Consider the following 16,974-nt stretch of genomic DNA (forward strand, 5'->3'; position numbering starts at 1 on the left):
CTCTTTCTCCCTCCCTCCATTCCTTTCTATCCTTTCATCCTTCCTTCCTTCTCTCTTCCCTTCCTCCTTCCCTTCCTTCCTTCCAGCCTTTCATTCCACCCTTTTGTGATTCCTTCCTTTTTGTCTTTCCTTCCTTCTCTCTTTCCTTCCTTCTTCCCTTCCTTCCAGCTTTCCCTTCCACTCAAAGGCATGCAGGGGGCCAAAATTATGGATCTTGAAATGACCCTCGAATAAGTCGAGGCTGATTCCTTCGAGAGGGGTTAGCACCAACGCTGCCTCATGGAGCCAGCCACGTCTAGACACCAGTGCCATTTTCCAGTTCGCCCATTCAATAAAGCCAGAAGTGGTCAAAAGGTGGCGAAAGTAGGGGAGATTGGTGCTTCTTTTAGATTCTCCCAGGATGGACTACGTTCTTGCCTTTCTCCACTTCACTTACAGAAGTTTCTTTGTTGACAAGAGTTAATGAAGAGCACTCACGTTGACCTATGGATAACTCATAGGTTTTTTGGAGTTGATGTTTTGACTAAAGTTTCTAGACTGACACATGAGTATATAGCAGGCATGGGCAAATTTTGGCCTTAGAGTGTTTTGGACTTCAACTCCCAGAATTCCTAACAGCCTCAGGCCCCTTCCTTGAGGCTGTTAGGAATTCTGGGAGTCGAAGTCCAAAACACTTTAAGGCCAAAATTTGCACTAACATTTGTCGTTTCTACCTCTAACCCAGTGTTTCTCAACCTTCGTAATGCCGCGACCACTTATTTGATTTGCAGTTTCCTTATCTCTATATACCTAAAGCAGAGGGAGGGGCTGCAGATCCAAAACACCTAGAAGGCCAAAGTTTGCCCATGCCTGCTGTAGGGTCGCTTCTTTTCTTAAAAGCCTGTCCTGGCTGTCTTGTTTAGATCTTGCTTTCCAGAAAGGAGTAAAAATAATCTTTCTTGCTTAGACTATTCCGCAGGAGAAGGGAAATTCCTCCAATTTGGGAATTAGAACTCAAAGCCTCCAAAACTTGTCTCTAATTCCTTTGGCTTTTAAAACTTCTGCCTTACCTTTGAGCAGCAGGAGTGCTGCTAGCTGAAGGCCATTCTGAAAATCACTGGGTTGTTGTGAGTTTTCTGGGCTGTTTGCCCATGTTCCAGAAGCATTCTCTCCTGACAGTTCGTCTGCATCTATGGCAGGCATCCTCAGAAGGGTATTGGAGCTAGCTAGCTTACTAAGTTCATCTTCTAAGGAAGGCAAAAAGATAAAATATGAAAAGTATCCATGCAGCTACATTTTGCCTGGAGAAAAGCAAAATACGTACTCACGGGAAGGGAGACAAAAGCATGGAGAGGGCAATGGAGAATGGTCACATGGCCAACAAGCCAGGGCAATAAAAATACCTTTAAAGAGGAAGTTACCGCATCCCTCACAGAGATTTCATCGCTACAAGGGTTGAATGAAAAGTAATGCCTCCACCTTTGTAACTCCTCAGCAGATGGCAGTACTGGTATGTGGCAGGTACTGACTTGTTCAGTAGACTCTCCTCTACAGTCTGTCGGAAACTAGGACAATTTCAACAAAAAGTAAGAAACCATGAAAATGAACAAAATCTATCTACCAGTATTTTTTTTAAAAAACCCTCTAAAATCATTACTTACGTACTTACGTGCTTACTTACATAGGCAATCCCTCGTAGCCCAAGGATGATGCTCCTCCAAGTGTAGTGACTTGGTTGTGGGTCCGTACGTAGCTATGGAGCCCTATTCTTGATCCTCATATTCTTCCAGGTGGAAGGTGGTCTGGGTCAGGGTTGGCTTGACGTATCTTCCTTTTGACACGTTTCTCCCTTTCGCCTTCCATTCGTGCCTCTTCACATTCTGCAGCACTGCTGGTCACAGCTGACCTCCAATTAGAGCTCTCAAGGGTCAAGGCTTCCCAGTTCTCAGTGTCTATGCCATAGTTTTTAAGGTTGGAGTAAATAAATTCAGTATTTTTTACATAACAATAAATAAAGAACAACACTCAAAAATGGGAATTCCAGACAAGAAACAATCAGGGCCAGCTAATCACCTCCCAACAACGGATTCCCCCAGGCAGTAATAAGCCAGAACCTTGAAACTGCAATGTCATTAAATGCTAATCAAGGTGGCTAATTGCCTCGGCTGAAGATGAGGAATTTGAGTGGTGAAGATATGTTTTCCCCCCTGACCGTCTCTCTCCAATGCACGGAGCCGAGGATTCATGTGACTTTCTCTCCTCAGCTCCAACCGGAAGTCTTTTTTTTTTTTTTTGCAACATTCACACCTATCTCAAGCAGACAAGACTTTTTTCTCCCACCCTGGACATTGCACAGATATATAATCCAGTTTTCCTAGTTTCCAACAGACCTCACAACCTCTGAGGATGCCTGCCATAGATGCGGGCGAAACGTCAGGAGAGAATGCTTCTGGAATATGGCCAGACAGTGGGCGAAACGTCAGGAGAGAATGCTTCTGGAACATGGCCAGACAGCCTGGAAAACTCCCAACAACCCAGGCAAAGTTTTGTTTTTAAATTCTTCAAAATCTAGGGTTTCTGTTGCCAGAAAATATAATGCATTGGAAGTCCTGGATCTTGAGACAAAGATATGTTTTTCGTGCATTTTTTGTTCTATGTTTTACCCTGTCTTTGTTTTGTTTTTTAATATCAACATTCACACAAGGGCAGAATCAAGTGCTGAGTCTTAGCTTGGACTGTGCCATGTCAGGCTGCAGAGGGAGGGTTGTTCAGCTTGGAGCTTTCCCCACTGTGAAATAAATCCTTGCAGGTAGATAAACAGCTTGCAATGGATGCGCCTGTTTTCTATGGACTGGTTGAACCCTCATTTTCTTTACAGCTGTGGTTCCCAACCTGTCATTCATGGACCACCAGTAACCTTAAAACCACATGACTACAAGAGTGACAGGTCTCGCGAAACCCTCTTATAGTGCCAAGGCAATAGGGATGTCAGGAGGGGAGAGGCTGACTACCCACGAAAGATTACTACTACCACATCAGCTCTAGATTATTAAATATGGCTTTCTGTGGGTGAGCAGATGGCGACTTCTGGATGGCATATGTTCTGTATCAGAAACTAGAGCTGATGTGGTCTATCCTATGCAATTTTCTGAATCAGCACCCCAAATAACCAGACCGAATCTAAAGTTGACCAAATATTGATTTGTAACTCTTTTGATACTAATGTTGGAGAGTGGTCCCTGGTCAAAGTGGTCCTTGGTCAAGTGGTTTCTGGTCAAAAAAAGGTTGGGAACTACAGCTTTACAGGAAAGCATTCAAGAATGATCATCAAGTTTGCAGACGACACCAAATTGAGAGGGATAGCCAATAGTCCAGAGGACAGGAGCAGAATTCAAAACGATCTTGACAGATTAGAGAGATGGGCCAAAACTAACAAAATGAAGTTCAACAGTGACAAATGTAAGATACTCCACTTTGGCAGAAAAAATGAAATGCAAAGATACAGAATGGGGGACAATGCCTGGCTTGAAAGCAGTACGTGTGAAAAAGATCTTGGAGTCCTCGTGGACAACAAGTTAAACATGAGCCAACAATGTGATGTGGCGGCAAAAAAAGCCAATGGGATCTTGGCCTGCATCAATAGGAGCATAGTGTCTAGATCTAGGGAAGTAATGCTACCCTTCTATTCTGCTTTGGTTAGACCACATCTGGAATATTGTGTCCAATTCTGGGCACCACAATTGAAGAGAGATATTGACAAGCTGGAATGTGTCCAGAGGAGGGCGACTAAAATGATCAAGGGTCTGGAGAACAAGCACTATGAGGAGCGGCTTAGGGAACTGGGCATGTTTAGCCTGAAGAAGAGAAGGCTGAGAGGAGATATGATAGCCATGTATAAATATGTGAGAGGAAGCCACAGGGAGGAGGGAGCAAGCTTGTTTTCTGCTTCCCTGGAGACTAGGACGCGGAACAATGGCTTCAAACTACAGGAGAGGAGATTCCATCTGAACATTAGGAAGAACTTCCTGACTGTGAGATCCGTTCAGCAGTGGAACTCTCTGCCCCGGAGTGTGGTGGAGGCTCCTTCTTTGGAAGCTTTTAAGCAGAGCTGGATGGCCATTTGTCAGGGGTGATTTGAATGCAATATTCCTGCTTCTTGGCAGAATGGGGTTGGACTGGATGGCCCATGAGGTCTCTTCCAACTCTTTGATTCTATGATTCTAGGATTCTATGAATGTGATTGCTCCCTTCAGCTTTACAAATTGTGGTGCTGAGAATAGAATTATGAGTTCTGTTGTTGACTGTATACATGGGCCAAAAATCTGGGGTGGGTGGGTGCTTTTCTAAAAAGAAATAAAAAATAAAATATAGAGAGTCTGAGAATTAATTACACGGAGCATTCTTTGTTTAGTCAGTCTAGACCTGGGGGTCACGGCCCCTGGGAGGGTCACGAGGGGGTGTCAGAGGGGTTGCCAAAAACCATCAGAAAACACAGTATTTTCTGTTGGTCTTGGGGGTTTTGTGTAGGAAGTTTGGCCCAATTCTATAGTTGGTGGGGTTCAGAATGCTCTTTGATTGTAGGTGAACTATAAATCCCAGCAAGTACAACTCCCACATGTCAAGGTCTATCTCCTCCAAACTCCACCAGTGTGCCCATTTGGGCATATTAACTATTTGTACCAAGTTTGGTCCAGATCCATCATTGTTTGAATACACATAGCTCTTTGGATGTAGGTGAACTACAACTCCTAAATTCAATGTCAATGCCCACCAGACCCTTCCAGTATTTTCTGTTGGCCGTGGAAATTTTGTGTGCCAAGTTTGGTTCAATTCCATCGTTGGTGGGGTTCAGAATGCTCTTTGATGGTAGGTGAACTATACATCCCAGCAACTACATCTCCCAAATGACAAGGTCTATTTTCCCCAAATTTAGTCCAATGAATGAAATACATCCTGCATATTGGATATTTACATTGCGATTCATAACAGTAGCAAAATCAGGAAGTAGCAACGAAAATAATTTTATGGTTGGGGGTCACCACAACATGAGGAACTGTGGTAAGGGGTCGCGGCATTAGGAAGGTTGAGAAACACTGGTCTAGGAAATGTGGGGCACGGGTGGGATGGAATAGCAAACCGGAAAAGAGGACGTACCTCTGGGAGGGGAAGACCTTTTCTGCATCTCTAGAATCTTCTTTACTGGAAGAGAAAGGGATGTCCACACTGTCCCCAAAGCAGGGCTGACCTGTAGCATTGAACTACTTGGGGCAAAGGACACGAAGCCATCCATCACTCACCCGAGATCACATACAAACCCTAGAGTTGGAAGACACTTCGGCTGTCATCCAATCCAAATCTATTCTGAGTTGTAGGTTTATGGGTTGTATGGCCATGTTCTAGAAGCATTCTCTCCTGACATTTCGCCTGCATCTATAGCAGGCATCTTCAGAGATTGTGAGGTCTGTTGGAAATTAGGAAAATTGGGTTTATATATCTGTGGAATAATGTCCAGGGTGGGAGAAAGAACGCTTGTCTGTTGGAGTCAAGTGTGAATGTTTCAATTGTTCACCTTGATTAGCATTTGATGGCCTGATGGTTTTTAGGTGTGGCTTGTTACTGCTTGGGGGAATCATTTGTTGAGAGGTGATTGGCTGTCCTGATTGTTTCTTGTCTGGAGTTCCCCTGTGTTTGAGTTTTGTTCTTTATTTACTGTTATAATTTTAAAGGTTTTTTAATACTGGTAGCCAGATTTTGTTCATTTTTGTGGTTTACCCCTTTCTGTTGAAATTGTCCACATGCTTGTGGATTTCAATGACTTCTCTATGTAGCCTGACATGGTAGTTGTGAGAGTGTTCCAGCATTTCTGTATGCAGGAAGACACAATCCAAGCACTCCAAGAGAGATGGCCATCCCGTGTGTGTTTAAAGTCCTCCTGAGAAAGAGAGTCAACTACACTCCAAAGCAGCATTTTGACACTATTAAAGACCTCTTCCCATCATAACATTCTTCCTAATATTTAGGTGGAATCTCTTTTCCTGTTGTTTGAATTCAGTAAACTCTCAGTTAACCAGTAATCAGGGAAGCCAAATGTCCCTCACTTTTCCTCTAACTTTACAAATATTAGTTCAAAGCAGGACAAGTAGCATTGCTATCAGTGTGTCACATACCACATTTTCAGGGGTGGCTTCATCAATTCCCATTGAACTTAGCATTCCCAAGTGTCCTGTTTCATCTTGAACACCACTTAATTTAAGGGCTGGAAATCTTGTCCCATATGCTTCAAATCCTGTATTTTGATCAATGTGAGTAGGGTCATGACAGATGGACCCTTGAGCATTTGGTATGGAGTACAATGGTCTCACGTTATACACCAAAGGCTGGAGTTGGGCAGCTTCTCTTCCTCCTCTCTGTGCCAACTCTGAGCTCACAACAATAAACATCTCACTTCTCAATAGTTCTAGATCGCCATCTCAATATTGTCTTGGCCTTTTGGCATCCCATGAGATTCAAGATCTCACAGAAACACAGAAATAATATGAGAAGTTCTCATATGGCTGGACCTTATAGAGGCCTACCTTACACATCTTCTGCCAATCTTGAGTTGGCAATTGAGTGGGGAGGATGCTGTTGGTAAGTCCCAAGTATTGCAGTTTCTTCGTCCCCTTCCCTCTTTGCATTGAGAGTATTGTGGTTTCTTTGTACCCTTCCTCCTTTGCATTGCCTCATGCAACTCAACTGTCTTTCTTACTTCCCCCTCACAAGGGCTGACATTTATAAAGACAAGTTTGAAGAAAAGTTTGGAAGTGTTACTTCTTCATTACCGCTCCCAAAGTTCCCAAACATCATAGTTAATAGTGGCCCCCTTCAAGGCTGGGGAATTCTGGAGGCTCCAATCTTGAAAAGGTACATTCCTGGCATAAAATTATGTGTAAAAATCCAGTATTTGGTAGATATTTATTTATTTATTTATTTATTTACAGTATTTATATTCCACCCTGCAGGGGACTCAGGACAGATTACAATGAACATATACATGGGAAACATTCAATGCCAATTAGACATACAACATATATAGACAGACACAGAGGCAATTTAACATTCCAGCTTTTTCTGGCTTCATGAGGGTATGCTCGATTCTGGCCACACGAGGAGCTACTGCTTTACCGTCCATTTGTGATACCGAGTCCTTTGATGGAGTACTTCCTCATTCTTCTGCACGCTGCTGGAAGGTTTTATGGTGTCATAAATTAGTTAAATTAGCCTCCCCACATAAAGCGGTACCTCAGTTTCGTACTTGACCGATGCAACTGTCTTTCGGGTCAACTGCAAGCTAGACTAATGGCTGGAAGCTCACTCTGACCCGGGCTGGCTTCGAACTCATGACCTCCCGGTCAGTAATGATTTAATGCAGCTGGCTCTCAGCTAGCTGCGCCACAACCTGATATTGAAAGTCATGTTGGCAAGATGAGATGTCACAACTCTCAGTCCTCCACATTTACTGTGGTTAGAAGTGCATGACATCTGTGAAAGGAGAAAATCCAAGAAATAGAGAGATGTTTGCCTAAGAAAGCATCTCTCCAAGAAACTCTAGATCAGTGGTTCTCAACCTGTGGGTCTAAAACTCCCAGAAATCCCAGCCAGCTTACCAGCTGTTACGATTTCTGGGAGTTGAAGGCCATAACATCTGGGGACCCACAGGTTGAGAACCACTTGTCTAGACCCTCCAGAACAGTCTAGTGCTTCAACTGGCACAACAAAATATAGACCAACACAACCCCTGAGGATGCCTGCCACAGATGTGGGCAAAATGTCTGAAGAGAATGCTTCTGGAACATGGCCACACAGCCCAATACACTCACAGCAACCCAGTCATTCCAGCCATGAAAGCCTTTGACAACATATTTTATATGTTTCTTGTATTTTTACAAGAACTCATAGCAACCCAACATATGAAATAAGTTATTGGGCTGTGGAAAATGCTACTATTTCTCTTCACCCTAAGACAGGCTTCATTGAGTAGAGTCTTTAGCAACAAGAATGAGTCCTCTGCCTATAGCAGAAGTGGGAATCATTTGTGACTCCTAGCAGCCCCAGAACTCAGCTACGATGAATGTTTGGAGATGCAGTCCAACTCCATGATTCCCACTTCTCGTTTTCAGCACGTGGGCTACAATTTCTAGCAGCATGTATGTGGGTCCGGATCTGTAGCTTTCTCGTGAAATAATTACTTCACAAACAAAGTTGGAAGACTTTAATTCAAAAGCATGCATTACGGAATGCAACAAAATTCCAATTGCCAGTTTATTTCCCTCACACCTCCTATCCTTCACACTGGCTCTTCTCTTCCATTACTCCCATTCCCATAGCAACCCTTGTCCTTGTTTCAAAGATACACAGGCCTATAGCAGAGGTGGAAATTATTTGTGACTCCTATCAGCCCCAGCAGTCAGCTATGAAGAATGCTTCGAGATACAGCCCGACTCCAGGATTCCCACTTCTCATTTGCAGCACATGAGCTACAATCTCTAGCAGCATGTATGTATGTGTCCGGATCTGTAGCTTTCTCATGATATAATTACCTCACAAACAAAGTTGGAAGGCTTTAATTCAAAAGCATGCATTAGAGAACGCAACAAAATTCCAACTGCCAGTTTATTTCCCTCACACCCCTTATTCTTCACACTGGCCCCTCCCCTTCATTGCTCCCATTCCCATGACAACCCTCACCCTTGTTTCAAATATACACAGGCCAGATCCAAGGCATGGCTTCACACAAAACCAAGAAATAAGGTCATGACATTCAGCCCTATCCTGCCTGATAGATGGCTATCCAGCATGTGTTTCAAAATCTTCAGAGAAGGAGACTCCACCACACTTTGAGGCAGCATATTCCACTGTTAAACAGCTCTTACTGTCAGCTAGTTCTTCCTAGTGTTTCCATGCCATTTGAATCCATTGCTCCGTGTCCTGGTCTCATGCATTAGGGAACGCAACAAAATTCCAACTGCCAGTTTATTTCCCTCACTTCTCTTATCCTTCACACTGGCCCCTCCCCTTCATTGCTGCCTTTTCCATGGCAACCCTCGCCCTTGTTTCAAATATACACAGGCCAGATCCAAGGCATTGCCTAATTTCCTGGTTTCACACAAAACCAAGAAATAAGGTCATGGCAGTATGCATCCAATGGTTCCCCTCCCTAAAAAACCAAAAACAGCCGTGGAAGGAATGGAGGACATTCTTTATTGTGTTAGTGACAGAATGCTCCTGCATTCTACAGTGCCTAAAAACATGACATTTCTGACTAAAGGGAATCAGTGGGCACGAATTAAGGGCAATACTGATTTTCTACAAGAAGCAGCTCCTCCACCACCACCATCGTCCAAGCCTCCGTATGGTTAGCGTGCCGTATGGATTCTTTGGTGTCTGTTAAGGCACGTGTTGCGAGAGAACCTCTTCCCGCACACGGGACACTCGTGCGGCCTCTCCCCCGTGTGGATTCTGCGGTGCGTGTTAAGGTTAGCTTTCTGGCTGAAGCTTTTCCCGCAGCGCAGGCACTCGTAGGGCCTCTCCCCAGTGTGGATTCTCTGGTGAGTATTAAGGTAGGAGTTGCGGGAGAAGCGCTTCCCGCAAGTGGGGCACTTGTGGGGCCTCTCGCTTTCGCACCTTTTATGGTGCCCAATGAGCTGGAATTTCTGACTGAACCGTTTCCCACAGTCCAAGCATTTGAAGGGCTTTTCTCCTGAGTAGACGCTTTCATGTTTAATGAGGCTCGGGCTCTGACCAAACTTTTTCCTAAGCACACCGTAGATATTTGGTCTCTTACCAGGGTGCATCCTCCGCTGGAACACATCTTCCTTCAAGTCCTGGAAGGGTCCCCCCAACGGGACAGAGAGATCTACTTCTTGCCCTGACCCGAGCTCCAGGTGACTCCCTAGAATGGCTCTCTGCTCACAAAACTGAGGGGCATTCTCTGCTGAGCGCCAAACACTCGGCCCATGGGGTGCCAATTGCTCAGAAGCTTCTGGTGGAAATTCTTCTCCTTCAGCTATAGTCATCCACCCTTTAGCACCTGGAGAGAAAAAAAAACAGGACAAAAATCACTTCTGGAGGGATGACTGTACATATAATGCAGTTGCCTAGACAAGAAACAAACAGTGGGATGAAGGCATCATTTCAAAATAAAAGAGCAAATAGGAGTGGTTACTTTAACAATATAATGAGCGATGATTTCTAGTACCTTGAAAAACATATTTGTTAGGGGAAACTACCCTAAAATAAAGCAGAGCATCCAAAAACATAAACAGGATACCAAAGTTGAGCATCAGCTCATTAGCGAGCAGAGCATGAAGTGCCGGGTGATGTGGCTGTAAAGAATTCAGAGCCAAGGAGGCAAACATGCAGAGTCCAATCTTTAAAAAAAAACACAAAAAGTTTATTTACAATAATAAGTAATAACTGGATTTCTTAATAGGTAAAGAACTGGGTCCGAGCTATTCTAACACCCATCTCTTTTAAGGTTTCAAGAGAGGTAAATAACACCAGTCACTACATCTCTCTAACAAACAAGCAGAGAGAGGAAACAAACAGAGGGGAAACAAACAGGCACATAAAGTCACTCTCAACAGAAGATTCCCCCCAGGCCCTTCCAAGCCATTGAATGCTAATCAAGGTGATCAGCTGAAACATTCACAGCTAGCCCCAGCAGACAAAAGTACAATAAGAAAGTAAGATCATCTATTGGGAAGTCTGAAGATTTGAGATCCCTGCCAGGGCCAAACCAGGTAGTCTCAGGGGTCACTCTTAAATCTACTATCTTATATTCTCACCCATCAAGATGGCCTCGCCACTGTCCTCCTCTTGCTTGGTCTCCTTGGTTAGCTGCCTGTGTCCAGTTGGGGCGGATGGAGCAGCTTCGGGATCACAGAATCTCAAAGCCACTTCCTCAAAGGCTGGCGTGACCTGGAAGAACAGGCAAAATCTCTTTCAGGGTAGAAGGACAAGGTTTGGGACTCATTCAGGTGGTCTTGGGGACCAAGGTCTGTATGTGAATAGGGCTTGGGGCTTATTAGAGACCAAGCTCTGTATATGAACAGTATTTGGGGTTAATCCAAGCAATCTTAGGGACCAAGCTCTGTATGTGAATAGCACTTAGGGTTTATTCAGGTTGTCTTAGTGACGGAGTCCTATACATTCAAAGAGTTTGGAACTTATTAAGGCAGTGTTAGGGACCGAGCTTTCTACGTGAACAACATTTAGGGTTTATTAAGCTGGTCTTATGAACCAAGCTCTGTATGTGAATAGGTTTTGGGACATATTCAGGCAGTCTTAGGGACTGAGATCTGATTGTGAAATGGTTTTGGGGTTTATTCAAGCTTATTTATTTATTTCGCATCAAAAGCATTGCATAAATTAGAATAAAACTGATAAAAACAGAAGGTGCGCAGGTGGCTAATTATCTTTTGACCAAAAATGGGCAACAGCAACAGCATTGTCTGTAGCCTCCAACAATTCCTCCTGTGTACATGAGGCAGGGCACAGTGGACAAGCCTACAGATATTCAAGCTGTCTATATGTCTTAGGGTCTGACCTCTCTGTGTGTACATGTCTCAGTGTGTGTATATTGCTCTCCCACCTGAGTTTTCTGTCGCTGTACCTCTCTCTGGACCTGGAGGAAGTTCTCGGCCAGGGTCACTGCCTGGGCACAGGTCTCGGGGCCTCGTTCCCTGACCCAGCTCTGGATCTCCAGAGGCAGGACGGTCAGGAACTGCTCCAGGATCAGCAGCTCCAAGATCTGCTCTTTTGTGTGTTTCTCTACCTTCAGCCACCGGTGGCAAAGATCCTGGAGCCGACCGTAAGCCCCTCTGGGCCCCTCGGCCTCCTGGTAACAGAAGTGCCTGAAGTGCTGGCGCCTCTTCTCCCTGTTGAGGGCAGCCCCTCGCAAGATGGCCACCTTCACTCTCCCATAATCCTTTCTGTCTCGAGCTTCCAGCCGGTTGAAAGCCTGCTGCGCTTCTCCACGGAGTGCCGGCAGGAGCCGGGTGACCCACTCCTCCCTGGGCCACTGGCAGGCCTCAGCCACATGCTCAAAGGAGGACAGGAAGGCCTTGGCATCGTCCCATGGGGCAGGCTCCTCCGGCAATGGCGGGAGTCCCCAACCTGAGCAAGGAGACTCCACTTCCTTCAGGAAGTCCTGCCACTGGACCTCCCAGCGCTGAATGAGACCTTCGTCGGCCTCCTCTTTGATCTGCGGCGCCGGCATCTTTTGGAGGAATTCACGGATGCAGTTCCTCTCAACGGCAAGTGGAGACTTTCTGGCCCCTTCCAATCCTTCTGTGGGTTTGGGGTCGACTTGGCGTGGCTCCTCCATTTTCATCCCTAGTGGATTTCTCTGCATGGAAGGGTTCACGGACAAAATGGGGGCGCAAGAAGAGAATTCACGATTTGGAAGACCAGAATCAAAGGCCCTGAGACAGAAGGATTGGAGACACATGAGAAAATTGTCTGCAGTTTCAGGAAGCATCATTCCCCTGTTTGTAACACCACAAAGCTACACTTCTACTTGAACTAATTCATATGGGATCTTTAAGAAAGGAAAAATGTAGGGAACATAAAATCCCTAGGTTCTTCAGTATTATTATTCTTTTACTATTCATTCTTTTACTCTGTTATTATTATTTTATTACATTTATTACTTTATTCATTATTATTATTAAATTTACATTATTTTACTTTATTATTAATTTTTATTACATTTATTATTTTAGTCTTTATTATTTGATACACAACAAGATATGGACACAGCAAACAAGATCACTATGCTGGCTGTTGTATTGGATTTCATGTTGTACGCTTCCCAAGTGTCTTGGACTATGTGATGTACCGGCAAATAATCTGAGCAAGGTGGCCTTTTGCAGTTGACAGATGGTAATTCTGTCAATGCTGATTGTTTTTAAGTGCAGGCCAAAGTCTTTAGGCACTGCACCCAGTGTGCCAATCACCACTGGGACCACTTTTACTGGCTTGTGCCAGAGTCTTTGAGTTGGATCTATTATTATTTTACTCTATTATTAGTTATTATTACATTTCCATTATTTTAATCTCTTTATTATTATTGGAAGTACATTTACACCGAAGAAGGTTAGAGTAATGATTTAATCAGAGTTGGACAGTCTTATCTTAAATTACAGTTTTATGTAAATATTTAAAAACATTTAACCTACTGATGCTTCAATTAATGTAATTTTATTGGTATCGATTTTTCTTTTGAAATTTACCTGTAGCTGCTGCATTTTCCACCCTCAGCTTATATTTGGGTCAGCTTATACTCAAGTATATACAGTACTGCAGAACCACTTCAGCAAAATTAGGCCACTCACAAGAGAATATTGGAAATAGCTTGTCATTGCCTAGGTTTCTACAGCTAATGGAGCTTTTGTGAGAAAGTTCTAGTTTTCTACCTGCTGAATTCCAAATTCCCCTCACTTCTAGCCATGACAACTCAGGCCAAAGCAACTCCCACCAGTCCTCCACTCAAACATTTTTATCAGCCCTTTCCTATGAGAAGCTTTCCAGATGCCCAGGGGTTATCTTTCTCTCCTCCTCAGCCCTTGATCTGTCATGGAGAAATTATGGTGGTATTTCAGAACATCAGAATGTCCTCAGTCATGACACCCACTCTTCAATCGCAAAGACTTGATTGTGCCATCTGTATATATAAAAGTCAAAGTATGTATGTCTGTCTATTTGTACCACAAAGGTTGCTGCTAGATGAAGTGGCCCTCTGTGAAGTCACTGGGGAAGAAAGGTGACCTGTGTGTTAGAGCAATGGAGGGGCAAACCCCAATTTTTAAAAATCTAACTCAGCTATAGAATTAGAAGACAACAAAAGAGCCATCTAGCCCAACTTCTTGCCATGCAGAAATACACCATCAAAGCACCCCTGACAGATAGCCATGACAAAGTAGTGTCGAACTGCAATAACCCCAGTGTAGATCAGGCATGGGCAAACTTCAGCCTTCCAGGTGTTTTGGATTTCAACTCTCACAATTTCTAATAGCCTACCAGCTGTTCGGAATTGTGGGAGTTGAGGTTCAAACATCTGGAGGGCTGAAGTTTGCCCATGCCTGGTGTAGATGCACCTCAGGATAGTTGATGACTTTGACTCAGGGAGGTGCCTCCTTCAAGGCCCGTCATAAGGCAGAGCTGACAGTCAATAATTAAACAATGCAAAAGCAAAGGTGGGTGATCAAAAATTTCTGGATGATGTAACAAAAACTAATTAAACACAAGCCCTGATTAAGATCTAAAAGGAGAAAGGGTTCGATTCACGCCCTTCAAGTTCCAGCGATTGGTTGGTAGGAGCAGGAAAGAGCTGCGAAACAACATTGAAAACCATTGCCTTTTAAATTGCCTTGAACAGGCAGGATTATTTTAAATATATATGTGCTATTGTGATTTTTTATGCTTCCATTGTCTAATTTTATGTCTATGTTATTCACATAATTTTATGTCTATGTTGTTCACTTTGTATGTATTGATGATGTTACTTGGAAACCACTCTGAGTCCCCTCGGGGAGATAGAGCAGTATATAAATAAAGTTTTGTTGTTGTTGCACCACGACATAGAAACCGAGTCTATTAAAGAAGTCATAGCAGAGGGTGTCTCTACATCAGGTATGGGTTAATTTCGGCCTTCCAGATGTTTTGGACTTCAATTCCCACAATTTATTTATTTATTTATTTACTATGCTTCTATACCGCCATTCTCAGCCCGAGGGCAACTCATGGCAGGGCAACTCAAATTTGAGAACATAGAAGTGCTGGACCACTCTCACAACCACTATGTCAGACTACACAGAGAAGCCATTGAAATCTACAAGCATATGGACAATTTCAACAGAAAGGAGGAAACAATGAAAATGAACAAAATCTGGCTACCAGTATTAAAAAACTCAAAAATTACAACAGCAGAACAACAGAGGGGAAACAAACAGGCACATAAAATCACTCTCAACAAAAGATTCCCCCCAGGCCCTTCCAAGCCATTGAATGCTAATCAAGGTGATCAGCTGAAACATTCACAGCTAGCCCCAACCTTTCAAAAGTCCTTTGTCTCACCCTGGTCATTCCACAGATATATAAACCCATTTTTCCTACTTCCAACAGACCTCACTACCTCTGAGGATGCTTGCCATAGATGCAGGCGAAACGTCAGGAGAAAAATTGCCTCCAGAACATGGCCATATAGCCCGGAAAAACCTACAACAACCCAGTACAAAGATAATTTAAACATAAAAACATTTAACATGGATAAAAAATTCATTACAATTAATATCAATAAACATAATAAAAACCATAAGTCCTCTGCATTTCATTACCAGTCATTGTCCAGTCACGTTGTCCAACTGTTCCGAGATCAGAGTTTAATAGCTACACTGCGTTTGGGAAAGCCTGCTCATATAGCTAGGTTTTAACTTTTTTGCGAAATGTTAAGAGGGTGGGGGCTGATCTAATTCCCTGGGGAGGGCATTCCACAACCGAGGGGCCACCGCTGAGAAGCCTGCTGTTAGGAATTGTGGGAGTTGAAGTCCAAAACACCTGCAGGGCCCAAGTTTGTCTTTTCTGTGGTGGCCCCCCGACTTTGGAACTCCCTCCCAAAAGATCTTAGACAGGCCCCTACATTGGCACTTTAGTAGAACTAAGATCACTGCACACTGCACTTATATTATAATCCTATATTCCTCCCGCCACATCAGCACTTTTAATCCTGTACCCACTACTCTGGCCGGCCCAGTTTTAATAGTGTCTCGATGTATTGTTACTGTTATTGTTTATTCTGCTTAACTGTTTTTAATATGCTTTAGGTATTGTATTGTTGTACTGTGTTTTGAGGCTTCGGCCTATGTGAGCCACATCGAGTCCTTCGGGAGATGCTAGCGGGGTACAAATAAAGTTATAATAATAATAATAATAATAATAATAAAGAAACACCCTCTGCTATGACTTCTTTAACAGTCTGTTTCTATGTCGTGGTGCAACAACAACAAAACTGTGGGATCAATGCAGTTTGACACTATTTTAACTGCCATGTCTATCTGTCAGGGGTGCTTAAGCGGCTGAGGGGGTAAAGTTGGCCAATGCCTGTTCTATACTGTAGAATTAACCCAGTTTAAAATACCAAGACACAATGCTAAGGAATAATGAGAGTTGTAGCTTGAGGAATCATAGAATCAAAGAGTTGGAAGAGACCTCCTGGGCCATCCAGTCCAACCCCATTCTGCCAAGAAGCAGGAATATTGCATTCAAATCACCCCTGACAGATGGCCATCCAGCCTCTGCTTAAAAGCTTCCAGAGGAGCCTCCACCACACTTTGGGGCAGAGAGTTCCACTGCTGAACGGCTCTTACAGTCAGGAAGTTCTTCCTCATGTTCAGGTGGAATCTCCTCTCTTGTAGCTTGAGAAGGCTCAGCAATGAAGGCTAAAGGCCTTGGGAAGCTACAACACCCATGACTCGACAGTATTGAGTCAAGGTGACACAAAGCGGGATCAAAGTGGGTTAATTCTGCAGTGCAGATGCCCCCTGGGCCTCTTAGAAGTCGATTTGACTACAACTGATGCTCTTCCTGTTCAGTTTCTTTCCTCCCCCACAAGAAGAGCTTTTCCTGACTTCCTTGCTTCATTGCTGTCCCAATTTTGGAGCCCTGTTTCCCTCTCTCCTTTCCCTAGACTCACCTGAAACCCCTCCACAAGAAATGGCACTTCCTGGATTACACAACTTCCGGAAGAAGGCAGCAGACCGGAAGTCGGCCTACCCCGGAACACTCACGCCCGCACAGCCACGCGACTTCCGCTTCGCCGCTCCAGCCAAGGCCTCCCAGGAACTCGCTGATCTTAACCCTCCAGATGCCAGTGACAAATTGAAGCTTGAGGAAGAGTGGGCCAGGATTGCATTGGATGTTGCTATATATCTCTGTAACAGTGTATACAGCAGGCCT

At 44.0% G+C, this 16,974-nt stretch overlaps 2 protein-coding genes across 2 annotated transcripts in view; one reads left to right on the forward strand and one right to left on the reverse strand.

Moving 5' to 3' along the window:
* LOC132767726 (zinc finger protein 665-like) overlaps positions 1 to 16,974 on the forward strand; it is a 147,481-nt gene that overhangs the window by 13,240 nt on the left and 117,267 nt on the right. The gene's annotated exons all lie outside the window — the stretch shown is intronic.
* Positions 9,197 to 16,945, reverse strand: LOC132766099 (zinc finger and SCAN domain-containing protein 23-like). The gene is made up of 4 exons (XM_060760456.2): positions 16,712 to 16,945; positions 11,612 to 12,443; positions 10,806 to 10,938; positions 9,197 to 10,048 (listed from the first exon to the last, which is right to left on the reverse strand). The coding sequence occupies exons 2-4, from the start codon at positions 12,371 to 12,373 to the stop codon at positions 9,375 to 9,377; spliced, it is 1,569 nt and encodes a 522-aa protein (XP_060616439.2). The 5' UTR covers positions 12,374 to 12,443; positions 16,712 to 16,945; the 3' UTR covers positions 9,197 to 9,374.

Source organism: Anolis sagrei, chromosome 2, assembly GCF_037176765.1.
Source record: "Anolis sagrei isolate rAnoSag1 chromosome 2, rAnoSag1.mat, whole genome shotgun sequence".
Taxonomy (NCBI): Eukaryota; Metazoa; Chordata; class Lepidosauria; order Squamata; family Dactyloidae; genus Anolis; species Anolis sagrei.